General features: G+C 41.5%; 1 protein-coding gene across 1 annotated transcript in view; it reads left to right on the top strand.

Moving 5' to 3' along the window:
- Window positions 1-411: 411 nt before the first annotated feature.
- LOC117263178 (CMP-N-acetylneuraminate-beta-galactosamide-alpha-2,3-sialyltransferase 1-like) overlaps window positions 412-13230 on the top strand; it is a 41650-nt gene continuing 28831 nt past the window's right edge. Inside the window, exons 1-2 of the mRNA XM_033636358.2 lie at window positions 412-915; window positions 5591-5784. Coding sequence (XP_033492249.1) covers window positions 625-915; window positions 5591-5784 — 485 coding nt within the window. The 5' untranslated portion in view covers window positions 412-624. The remainder of the gene's footprint in view (window positions 916-5590; window positions 5785-13230) is intronic.

The raw sequence follows: 13230 nt of genomic DNA, 5'->3' as shown, positions 1-13230 counted from the left end.
TTTGGTGGCCGTTTTAAGAGCAGACTGCAACACATCCTGTGTAATTTGACAGTCTTGAAGAAATAAATGAGCAATAAACAAAGCACTGTAAATGAAACACTTTCCACAGTCATGCACAGAAATCAGTGGTGTGATGTTGCATAAACTTAGACAGTTTCATCTTGGAACGGTTAGTACTGTGAAATGACACAATTAGAATACTGAGCAGAGCAGAATTTACACTCCCTTGTGTATTTAAAGTTAAACAGCATTAGAGCCCCACAGGCTGTTTTTCCCCATTTTCCCAGTGTGTGTGTGTGTGTGTCACAAAAATGTCCTTTTATTTGCCTTTTAGGTGGATCATTAAAGAAGGGATGACACATCAGTCACTCACCTCACAGAGTCAACATCCAAGCTGTCTGTAAAACTGGCTGAATCTGATTGACTGGGAGCCGTGGAGCCGACAGAATCAGTGGATTTACCTTCCTGTGGTCCAGATGAATCCACAAAGAACCCACATCAATGAATTTTATTAAGGACATTCATGAACCCAGCCCTGTGTTGTCTGAAAAATAGGAACAGGGTATGCTTGTTGGACAGCAGTGATATATTTGAGCCCAGCCGCCTGACTTTGACTGTGACGACATGTCTCTGCCCAAGCGGAGGAAAATCAGGACTTTTGCTCTGCTGTGTTGTGTCATTACATTTACAACACTCCTGTTCAGTTACACTTTCCGGGACCCCTCACTCTACTTCTTCAAATACGCTTTCCGTCTGTCGGATAACTTTTTCTCCAAAGGGCTATGTGCCTGCCGACAGTGCATGACGGAGCTGGAGGACGACCCCTGGTTTGCTGAGCGCTTCAATCAGTCCGTCCACCCTCTGATGACCAGGGAGAACAGCGTCCTCTCTGACGAAACCTTTAAATGGTGGCAGGTAAGATTCAGGGGATGTGTTCAGGGGATTTGTGTTTCTATCCTACAGAGGATTGCAAGGAGAAAAAAAAGCATGCACATTCAGCTTCTGAGAGCAGACGAGATGCTTAGAAGAAAGATCATGAATAAAGAACAGAGATCACACACTGCTGTAATGCTCCCAAGAAGTGTTTGTTTTTGCCACATTGATTGTTTCAAATCCAAGGGATCTTCAGCAGGATCAAGTTGTGAAGCAAACTCCCACGCACAATTTGTTCACATTTAACAAGCGAGATGGTGGATATGGAGATTGTTGTTTACTCTCACCATTTCTCCCACATCTATAGACAAAGAGATCCCATCAAAAACCAAAGCATAACTGTGTGTATATGTGTGTATATATAGGCTGTAGAGAGATACCATAACCATTCACTGCAATCTACATTGGTCCTTTAGAAATAATGCTGCAGACACTATGCAAATACGGCACTTCTGTTCATAAAGGTTTGCTCTGACTACACATAATCCCAACTGTCTGACTATTAAGTCTGTCCTTAAACATTTTTGAATTATTAATCTTCAAGAACACATAAAGAATTCTGCTTTTATTAGCCTACCCACTTCTCCACCTGCCTCTCCAACGCTTCATGTACTGCATATGTATGAAATGTACGTAATGTAATATACCTTGAGCAATGCCTACATTTTATACCAGTGACTGGGCTTTGGTTTTACATGTCTTAAGCCCCTCTCTCACTGGAAAAAATCCCCACTAACATCTGGTTTTAGTCTTTAGTAGGAAAGGTTACACTCCGCATTCATTTTTCAATTCAATTTAATTAATTCAGTTTTATTTATAAGGCTCAGTATCACAAATCACAATTTGCCTCGGAGGGCTTTACAGCATACGATATCCCTCTGTCCTTTGCACCCTCACAGTGGATAAGGAAAAACTCCCCTAAAAAAAACCTTTAATGGGTAAAAAATGGTAGAAACCTCAGGAAGAGCAACTGAGGAAGGATCCCTCTTTTAGGATGGACAGATGTGCAACAGATGTTGTGTAATTTTTGTATTGGCCAAACAGTGGATTTACGACTTCCAAGTCTGTTGTATGCCATGAGGCCCAAACTTGGGAAAGACGCCTGCAGATCAGTGGATATATATTTTGTTGAGGGGCCAAATCTCTATTCAATCTGATAATGTTAGGAAAGTCTAGCAGGGCCACACAATTAAATCATTTTATCCCCATTCAAGTTAGTGGAGCGCTAAACCGGAAGTAGTCAGCTTAACAGAAGTCTCTTGTGCATTTGCTCTATGGGCCCAGTGATGCAGAAGCAATACTGATCATCCAGGTATTTTATGTTTTTGGCTTTATGCACCATGACATAACTTTCGTAGGCATAAACATGACCTGACTCCATTCAGTTCTCTTCATACATCTATGATTAATTCCCAGGACAAATGACTCTGTAGTAGTCACAGGTATTTATCAGCTCCAGCTGACAGTCATTGATATAAGACACCTGGATAGATGCACTAATTTTGGCCCCCTTTCTGCTTAATACAATGATGCACCACTGTAAACTACCATCTGTCTCTGCCCAAGCAGTGCCAAAACATCTCTGCTAATGGGTCGGCATAATAACAGATGTAATTAAGTAGCTACCACCATAACAATTTCACTGGCCTCAATGAGGCTTTCTGCCGTTTACTAACCCTGTTTTCCACCGTGTTAGTGATGCCAAATGTGCCACACTAGGAAAAACAAAACAAAAAGAAAGGCATCCCTGTCTACTGCAGAGGGAAAGGAGCCTATCTCTTATTTTTAATGGGTTTTCCTGCTATAAAAAACCTGCATATACGCTCTAATTTTGGTGAAAGAAAAGGTATTAGTTGTACCACAGTCATGGAAAATACTTGTTACTGATTGGCTGGCAGGTATCATATATCAGGGCTAACATAACTCTGATTTCTTTAATATATTTGTTTCCATTCAGTGGCTGTCCTGCAGAGAGTTGCATAAGAGGATCAATACCACGCCATTATTACCCATGCACATTAAATATGGAGCTGGATCCAGCAGCAATGAGCTTAACTTAGCATAAAGACTGGTAGCAGGGGGTAACAGCTGGTCAGACGCTGTCAAAAGGTAACAAAATACACCTAGCAGCACATCTAAAGCTCATTAATTAGAACCTTGTGTGTTTAATGTGAATAAAAACAGAAATGTGAGAATGGCAGGTTGTGGTTTTATGGGGTTTTCTAATCACCACTGGCTGTCCTATAACCTCATGGTGACAACTAGACTGCAAGATTGTATGGAATAAACAAATTAGATATAACATGTTGATCAGTGAGCGTGAAGGTGCTGCAGGCAGATTCAGATACCTTTCAGCGAGGCCAGGCTGTTTCAACGAAAAATAAATGAATAAATGGCCCGTTCTTCACCGTCCCCGTCATCTGACGGTTAATGGCCTCTTCATTTGCGAGGACAAGGAGGGCGTGCAATTCCTTGTCTCCCCAGTTGCTCATCTTTACAGTGTCTGTCAGGTTTGTGTTTCCCTCTTGCTACTAGCTGCTCGCTAATTCCTGCTATCAGCTGTTTCCTGTTTATCCACCGCCAGTGGGTCTCACATGCAGCGTCATCAACAGCTCCTCCCACAAGTCTTCAACAGCCCCTCCTGTGGCGGAAGGGCACCTCATTCTTTTTAAACCAAAAAGGTTCCACCAATATGTCTACCCTACAAGGTGGAAAATTGGGCACCTCGGATCAACTCGCCAATCTGGCTCTGTGTGTCTAAACGCTCACAGCTTGCCAGCAAAACGGCCCAACATTCGCCGAAAATCTGGCAGTGTAAAAGGGGCTACTGACACTTAATGTGTCAACGATTCTATGGTTAACGTATGGTTGTGTTTAAGCAGAGAAAACACTTGGTTATGCTTAGGAAGGGTTAGGGCATGTTTTGGGGGGCACAGTTCCTGCTGGAAGAACAGCTATGTCTTGGTAAAAAAAACAACCTGTTTTGTTTGTTGCTCTCAAACAGTGGTCTGCAGGTTGGCAGGCGTCTTGTCTAAATATCTCACCATCCCCTCCACCTCCAGATAAAAAAAATCGGCTCATGTACTTCGTCACATAAGAAACACTGATGTAACATTCACAAAACGTACAAATGTAAAGTATCAATGCGAGTGTTCTTCTGCTGACTGAGCAGGTTTGTCCTAAGTGGCCATGGTGCAGCATTACGAGGTATATCGATGTAGAGAATAACTCTATAATCAATCAGTCAATATGAATGAAAAAAGATTTTCTTCCTTCCAATTAGAAATAATAGCATGTTCAGTCTTTGTTACTGAAGCAAGAAAAACTGGCACACATCCAGTCCCAGCCTACTCTTGCTCCAGTTTGTACTTGCACACTACTACCTGACACTGCAGTCAGTGGAGGAATTGTTATCTTTGCCTCCTCCATGATGGATTTTGTCACCTGTATGATTACTGAGTGTCAGTGTTAAATGCCTGCTCGAGAGAAAAAACCCTTGGATTCCAAGTGACTGACACAAAAACCTGGTATTTACTGTTAGTGCAGCTAAAACATTTCCTCCTGTCAGACTCGCTCCACTGGAAATATCTTATTGGATGTAATGCCACCTACATTTGGCCAGTCATGCACAGGGCTCACACCAGAAATTAAACTGGACCCAGAATTAGGAGACAAAATAGCTGCTGGAGTGTTTTATGGAGGATTTCTTATTTAAATCCACTTTCTTGTAAATTAGAATTCACGTCAGCTGTATAACTAATCACGCACCAGTCCTAATTTACTGGATTCTCTGTACATCCCATAGAGCACAGCTCTCTAAATTAGAAAAGCCTATTCACAAAAATTTATGTCACACAATTATCCTACCTTTGTTCTGGAAGGCATCCAGTGCTTTAGGCAGTCCCACATTCACCTCACACCATGTCCAATTAGAGGCAAGAATAGAAAAATTACTGCAAGGTTGCCTCCTGTCACTACTCATTTCACGAGATGCTTCTCACAGGGAGCTTGATGAGGCAAGTGTCACATATCAGCGTTTGCCCAGCCAGATGGTTTGGGCTGCTCTGCTGCAAGGCAAAGGCATGACCTCCAGGTGTACCGGGGCTCATTCCTCCGATGAGATGTCACAGCTTACATGTTACAGCTAAATGTAATTTCCGTGAAGGAGAGTTTTGAATGTTGTGCAATTGTGTGGAGTTTAGTCTTATGATTAAAAGCTCTATTTCAATGTTATTACCCTTATTCGATTCCAGATGAAATTCAGAAATGTTAAATGGTTTCCCAGAATTGTATTGGCAAGGTGGGAAAGCCTCTACAATAATATTTGAAGCATGAGTCACTAAAACTCTGCATTACAACTCAGGAGAGAAAGCAGAACATTCTGTATCCGTTCAGTATTTCCAGCTGCAGCAGCACAATATATAACAGTGTACAGTGCACACACATTCCTGCATTTATTTGCTGTCTCTCCGAGTTCAAAGCCACCAGAAGAAGGCCAGGCCAAAAGAGCCCCCGCAGACGGAGCTAAGCCGCCCCTGAGGTTATTTCAGAAATGTGCTCGGTGTCTCGAGCTCCGCTGCCCTTGTTCAATCACTTCTACTTAAAGTGGCCCTGGAGCCGTGGCTCTCTCTGAGGTCTGTCTCTGCTGTGTCACCAGTGGTTGCAGTCAGAGAGGCAGCCGGCCAACTTCAGTGAAGTGGTGGAGGAGCTGTTCCAAGTCATCCCTGACGAGGTGCTCTACATGGACGCCAGCCCTGAGCGCTGCAGGACCTGCGCCGTGGTGGGGAACTCTGGGAATCTGAAGGGGGCCCAGTACGGTGGCCTCATCGACTCCAGTGATTTCATCATAAGGTCAGTTGGCACTTCGGTCTGGGTTGTGATTTCAAGACAAGTGCAATCACACACTTTTTGGCATTTGCTATGATGTGATTTTTTTTTTTCAGCCCTACTGCTTTAAATGTGTTTTGGTTATAAAAATTCATTTCAGTCTCTCACAACTTGGCTCTTATTTTCACAGCTAAATCCCCATCAGTTATGATGACATTGTTCCCACAACAGTAGATGCTGAGATCTTGGACACACTCGAATATCACTATGACCTCAGACAGGGCCTAACAGGTCGTAAACAAGGCAACAATTAAGCCTGATTATCTACACCACTTTGTTTGGAGGTGGAACTGAAAGGGTGCATCTGAAATGTCAGTAATACGTCATCATTCAGGGCTGCAGCATTGAGAGCACTGAGGTCATGGCTTCTGGTTTGGGTTTTTTAAGACTCATAGTGATAATGTATAGACTCAGTCTTTGTGTGTAAACAGCTTTGAACCAGTTTTTAGACCATCACTTCGGGAGTGTAGTACACACAGAAGGGGTTGAAAAATCAAGATATCTTTGTTTGTGGATGGTCATAAATGTTTCTGGTCGGGGTTGTGTTCTGAAATTTAGACTTTTGACTTCAGTATTTCTAAAATCCTGCCTATGGCACTCCCAGTGGATCAGGAGGTGGTACTGGGGACACATCCCACCCCCCGATAAAAACATAAAAGTAACAGAGGACTTTTAATTTGACAACATTGGAGACATTTAAACCACAAATCAGTGCAGAAAGGGCTCAATTTGGAGCGTGGAAATTCACCAGAATGCAGGAAATTAAGTGTTTGATACTCATAATTTCCTTGCAGAGGGACCCCAGACTCCCTGTGTGTGTTCCAAATCACATTCTTTTTCTTTTTACTTCTAGTAGGCACTGCAGCTGCCCTTAAAAAGTACGTACTGCATGCACTATGCATATGATTGGGACATAATACTGTCTCATAACATTATGCCCTGAACGTTGACCCTCTTGCTTTTATATCTGTTACCTTGGAGATAAACAAACACCACTTACCAAATTTGCCAGAGACGGAGATCAACCCTGAGAGCTCTGCTGTTGTTACTTTGCAATGTTTATAGTTTAACTTTAAAGTTATAGCTGCACAGATTGTAGATTCTAACATGTTATATTTGCAAAGGTGAAATTAAATCTGCAGTTCTCCATCACTGTTATTTTATATGTTATGCCCTAATGTTGTTTGTAATATTTATGATTATTTTGTTCACTTCCTATTATTACTATTCTACTGGTCATACATCACTGCGACTTGCGGCTCAGTCGATGTGACGAGCCGGGTTTCACTCCAAAGTCGTCGAAGTCCAGTGTTTGGGCAGTGACTTGCGGCATCAGAAACCAATGAAAAAAGGCGTCCTTTAACGTCGGCATGATACATGGCTGGTTGCCGTTATAGTTTAATGGCCCCTAGCGGCAGCGGGGGAAACACGGCGAACAACAAACACAACAACTTTCACCTGAGAGAGCGGTGTCTGCGTCCCGTAAGATTCTAAAGCCGAACCCTGTTCTTTTTTCCTAAAACCTAACCACGTGTTTTTGTTGTTGAAGGAAATAAACACATCAATTTGCGGTGTTGTACTGAAGTAGTGTGTTTATTTTGAAGGAGGCTGTATGTAAACGTTAAATGTCCTGTGAAAATAGAAGTGTGTCTTGAAAGAAGACAATGCATGTGACAGCCAGAACGTCAACAACCAACACACACCGTGGAAAGTCTAGTTCAAGCACGTCAATACGTGACAAGGTCTGAATAGCATGCTGGCTTGCATACTGCAAAATACAACCGGTTATAGTAGAACATCCTGGTATTTTTGGCACGCTGCATTTGACACACTATGTATTGACACATACTTAATCTTTTTCTGGCATACTATATAGTATAGTAATTTGGGTATTGGAACGCACCACCTGTGTTATGAAATCTACACCCTTGGCCCTGCCTTCATGTCACAGGAAAAAATGTGTGAGCACATAAATACGGAAGATTAACATTGAACTTGGAAGCCGGTCTATTAACAATAAAATTTACAGCCGACAGTTAGGATCATCATTTTATCACTCGCCTTTCAAATAAAATAGGGATAGTTTGGATCTTTTGAAGCAGGTTGTATGAGGTACTTATCCAGCCCTTTCCGGCCTCAGTTCTTATCTATGCTCTCTTCAAAGCCACCAGACAAACAGTAATTTAAGCCCACTGAATACAGAAGCTGCTGGCCTTCGACTATATAGATCAATTAGTTTGTTAGTGTTATTGTGACTTTGGTGAATCTGAGCTAACCACTCTAAAAGCCAAAATCACACAATAACACAAACAAACTAATTGATCGAGGCACTTGTAGACGAGCAGCTCCTGTCTTTAGCAATGCTTAATTACTGTTTTTGTCAATGGAGTCTGGTTTTCGAGAGAATGATATAATGGCTTCAGTTCCTTATCATCAAGGGCTGTCTGACAGCAAGGTTAAACAGTGAACATATTCTAATCTACTGCAGGTACTCTGCTGATTATGTTTGAGATTGTTTAATCAGTCTTTAGGTCTATGAAATGTCAGATGTATTGTGAAAAATGCCCGTCTCTAGAGCCCAAGCTGACGTGCTCAAATTGCTTACTCTATTTTAATCAACATACCAAAACCCAGTGACATTTCATTTAACTGTCATAGAAGAATAACAGCAAATATTTACATTTTACTAAAAGGATTAACTGACTGTAATTATGATTAACATATGCTTTAGTGATTTTGGACATTTTTGCCTTCATTCAAAGGTGGACGGTAGAGAGGTGACAGGAAATGAGGGGACAGAGAAGGAAAGTGAAATGCATCTTAAGTGCTAGACCCACTGCATGCTGAGCTTTAGCTGACAGGACTAACTGCAATCTGTTTTCATTTAGTTCACTCATAAATTTTAAATATGGCTGCTTTTATTTTGTCTCAGATCAGCCCCAACATATCCATCTTATTATATGTACACCAGTATATTTAGTTTTGTTTGATTATCACTTAATTGACTGGCAGACAAACACTTTTATTTCCCCCACTGCGTTGTGTTCCCATCTCTCTTTCCCTCTCATTTATGCCTGTCACGTCCCAGCATTCACTCCGCTCAGAGGTATAGTTGGAGATTTTACTTCACACATCCTTGTTGTGCACTCGATAAAATTTTGACAAAATTATCTTAACAAAGCAGCAGATGAAAACAATTCGAGCCTGAGTATTCAAATGTTCATCAGGCGCCTCGGGGCGGCAGGAGAACAAGAGAGGAGTTTGTCGCTCTCTGTAATCTGTCACACCAATTGCAGCTCTGCAGAGGATGAATTGGGAAAAAACGGAAAACACGACAAGGAGATTTTCTGGAGGGGCTGTGGGCGTGCTCTCTGCTGCAGAACTGCTGGCTTTATGATAATATTAAGCTAATTTCAACGTCAAAGGGTAAACAAACATTCTGGCACAGACTTTTTCTCTGGGCTGGACAAGTCACAGGTTTGAGTCTTGGCTGTCTTTTGCAGGCTTTGTCTGAATAAATATTGATCTGCACAGGCAGAATATGCAAAGAGTGGACTGGTATTCCCTTAAACTGTCACATTATATAACAAATTTGAACAATGTAAGATATAAAAATTCAATTCGTATCCTAAAACTGATACTGCACACAGTGGATGATGTAAATGGTTGGAGAAGATTGTGAGCAACAGCAGTTAACAGTCAATTTTAAACTGAGCTAAATATATTAGATCAATGACAGTGATACGATATCAGCTCAGAAATGACATGGAAACACAGTCCAGTGAGTGTGAACAGAGACGGAGAACCAATGCCTCGGAGATATCCACATTGCTATCTACCCAGATCCTCTAAAGCCTCCTTCTTAGACCATTATGAATATTAAACGGCATTGGCCTATCGGCTAAAGCGTCTTGTTTGCTCAGCAGATTGCAGCGGTGAAATAGATTTGAGTCACAAAAAGAGCTGTTGCATTTGCCTGACGAAAATAAGCAGAGCAGATTTTGAATAACAAGAATGTTGCTTGAGACACAAGTAAGTCATCATTGTTAGTGAAATTAAATTTACATTATGTGTCTGTCCTCCAAAGACATACTAATTGATTGGCTGATGAATACAATCAGTAGGTGATTTGAGGGAGGACGCCATCCCTCTTGTTAGCAAAATGCATCTCCTTTGTTAACCTGCCATCCCTCTCCATCCCCCCAGTCTGGACCCAGACGCTTTTGTATCCAGACAAAAGACATAAAATAGATGTAAAAAAATAATGGACCTAGTATTCATTGGCTTCTTGAAGCCTCAGGTTTGACACTTGGGCTGTCGCCATCTTGGTTATTTGGAGCCAGAAGCCAACATATTTGGTAGAGAGGGTGGAGCTGTGGAGGAGCGAGGGGTGGATCTGATATCAAAGACTGTAGCAATGCCCCTCAGACCGCCCTTAATTGTGCATAACTTTAAGCCTTAATAAAATGTAAACGGGTGAGTTATATAAAGATTCATCCCTGTACAGTTGTCATGAAAGGGTAAATCAGCTTTCACCTATGTTGACAAGAAATTCAGATGTTGTGATTGGGGGACCTAAAAAAGTGACACCTACATTGAAGTCAAAATCTTCACAGACTCATTACATTGTATAGTCACATCTAAAGCTAGCTAATGTCAGCAAAACACAAGCTAACCAGCTACCTGATGTATAGCTACATCAAGAAGAGTTACTGAGGAAACTATTGTTAGACCAACAATGTCAGCCACCTTATTTCTGTGGTAACGTTAAAGTGATTTAGAAAAGGACAAAAAGGTTGGTTGCAGCATGTCCTGACATTTTTGGTGTTGTTGTGGGGTTTTTTTTGTATAAACGACGTCTTCGTAAATACAACCTTTCGTCACATACTGTAGTCTTTGCTGTCAGTCTTCTAAAACTATGTTGACTGACACCCAGACACTACCTTAAGCCCAGTTCAGACGAATGATTATCAATGAGACCAACCACCAACCACCAGAACGTTGCAGAGAAAAGTTGCAGCAGTGTGAATTGGCCGGTTGGAGCTCAACTCAAGCCGGCCAATGATGTCACCTGCAACACAGCTGGGCAAATCGCTGGCTGCTAGTCACCTGTTTCAAGAGCCAATCAGCTTGTAGTGAAGTTTGCTGGTAAAGTCAAAATGACCGCTGACAGTAGCCATGTTTCCATCAGCCTGTTTAGATGCGCATCTAGAAGTATCACATTGGAAAATTATGATGGAAACGCCAAAATTGGAATTAAAATCCCCTGATTCACACAAACTAAAATACACTCGCTTTAGCCGGGTTTTGGTTGATTCGAAAAAATGTTGATTCGCAAAACGGGGGATGGAAACAGTTATGTTCGAATTAAGTCTGACATAGCGCACCTCTCTCCATGGTGATATCCACACTCCGGGTCGGGAAGGCGGTAATGCATTTACAAGCTGGTTGCCAACCGCCAGAAAACGTAGAAGAAGAAGAATGTGAGACTGGTTTTGTTTCCGGTTCTGCGGAAAACTCGTGCGAGTTTGTAGTTTTCACCAAAGTCCGTACATTTAATGGAAACACACAGGATTCGTATTTCTTTTAATGCGCATTTCCCAATGATTCGAATCGCTTTTGGATGGAAACATAACTACTGTGTTTGCTTGCTGTGGCAGGTGCTCCGTCCCCGCTGAGCCCTCTGTTTCTTGAAATCAAAATGGAAGAACAGAGAGCTGTTGCATAGAGATGATACACTGTCTAATCTAGTTGCTTCAGAGTGAACTGGTAGGTTTTTAGAACGTTGCAGAATGGCGTTTTGCAAGCAGCTGCAAGTTTCAACTTCTTTGGTCTGCACTGAGCTGAATAGCCTACACACTGCGGCATCCAGACAAACGAATCCAGTGTCATCATGTTTCTTTCTGTCAAGCTTAGCATGACATGTGACGCTACTTAGTCAATCAAATCTGTGCATTTCCATAAGCATCATGACTTGAGTGAATGATAGGGCAGAGACGAGATGAGAGACAACAGCTGAAGAAATAAGAGTCAGAGAAAAGTAATTTCACATGACATGCTCTAAAGAGAGAAGAGTAGACAGAGCAAGCATAACTTTTAATCAAGAGCGGATGGACTCTGACATGTTCATTCTTCCCACGGGCAGTAACCAGTATCGTATGTTCGAGACCTTGCCGATTATTAAAAGCAGCATTGTGAGGCGCCCGTACACAAAGCACAGAGCATCACTCAAATTCAAACTGAGGGCGCAGGAAATGAAACATTTTCTATGGCGCTGAATCACTGAATCATGACACAAGTTAGACGTTAGCCGTCCATCCTGTTAAAAATTAACAATCGCCTACTGCATACACTGCCGAAAAGCTGATTTTTTCTTTTTTGGACGTCTTATCTTGGGGAAACTTTAAAGTACACAGCATAACCATTTCCAGTTTGTATGTGATTGCAGATAAAAAGTACATTTTGGACACAGAGTCGATGCTCTTTATCTAGTAAATGTGGAAATACAGCTAGCTTTATGGAGTGGAAGACACAGAGATAGTGGAATCGCACTTCATCTCTCCTGTAGCTCAGACACACAGTGGAGATAAGGAAGAACAATTTGGACCAAACAACAAACAGAACTGGCCCGGCAGGCGCTTGTCTCACATCGTGATCAATTAGGTGTAATGAAAAGTGCAACTTAAAGGTGAGGGGCACGACAAGACTATAATTGTGTGTAAATATAGCATGAATAATACAGAAGAAACAAATTAGACTCAATTAAATAATTCAACAGACAAAACAACAAAGAGAATGAGCGTGTGAGTCAAGCACTGACTGTGCAACACTTCAAATATACATGTCACAAATACAGCATGGCAGGACTTCCATATATATTTCCATGTTTGCCTGTGTCTCTAATAAATCAGCATTTTGATGATGCACATAGGTAGGATTCATTTCATCAAGAAAAACTATGAAGAATACTAATTGACAGGCTTTTTTTTCGCAATATAAACAAAACAAAGTGAATGAGTCACCTCAGAGAATGAGGATTATGATGGGAATTTTAAAGGACTCGAGGGCATACTGCAGAAATTTCCCACTCAGAATTTGCACACTCAGCTAAAATGGCAGAGGGTAGTAGGGTGGACGATACCACAAATTTGATTTTGATCTAATACCAAGTAATACAGGGCCTGAATCGTTGATATCAACACCGATATGATACTTTTAATTATTAAAAGTGCCTTTTTTAACATGGGGGAAAGCAGTAAGTCATGATTTATGAAGTGAATAATCAATCTGCTTAAGTGATGACCAATTACAGTCTAAAAATGTAACATTAACCAATGCCAAAGATCTGATTTGACTAAAAATATTAATTTCACTAGGCTACTATATACCTGGATATTCCTTGTCTGAGCC

Source organism: Epinephelus lanceolatus, chromosome 16 (genome assembly GCF_041903045.1).
Source record: "Epinephelus lanceolatus isolate andai-2023 chromosome 16, ASM4190304v1, whole genome shotgun sequence".
In the NCBI taxonomy this organism is placed as follows: domain Eukaryota; kingdom Metazoa; phylum Chordata; class Actinopteri; order Perciformes; family Serranidae; genus Epinephelus; species Epinephelus lanceolatus.
The sequence above is the reverse complement of the archived record's forward strand: the minus strand, read 5'-3'. Positions and strand labels throughout refer to the sequence as shown.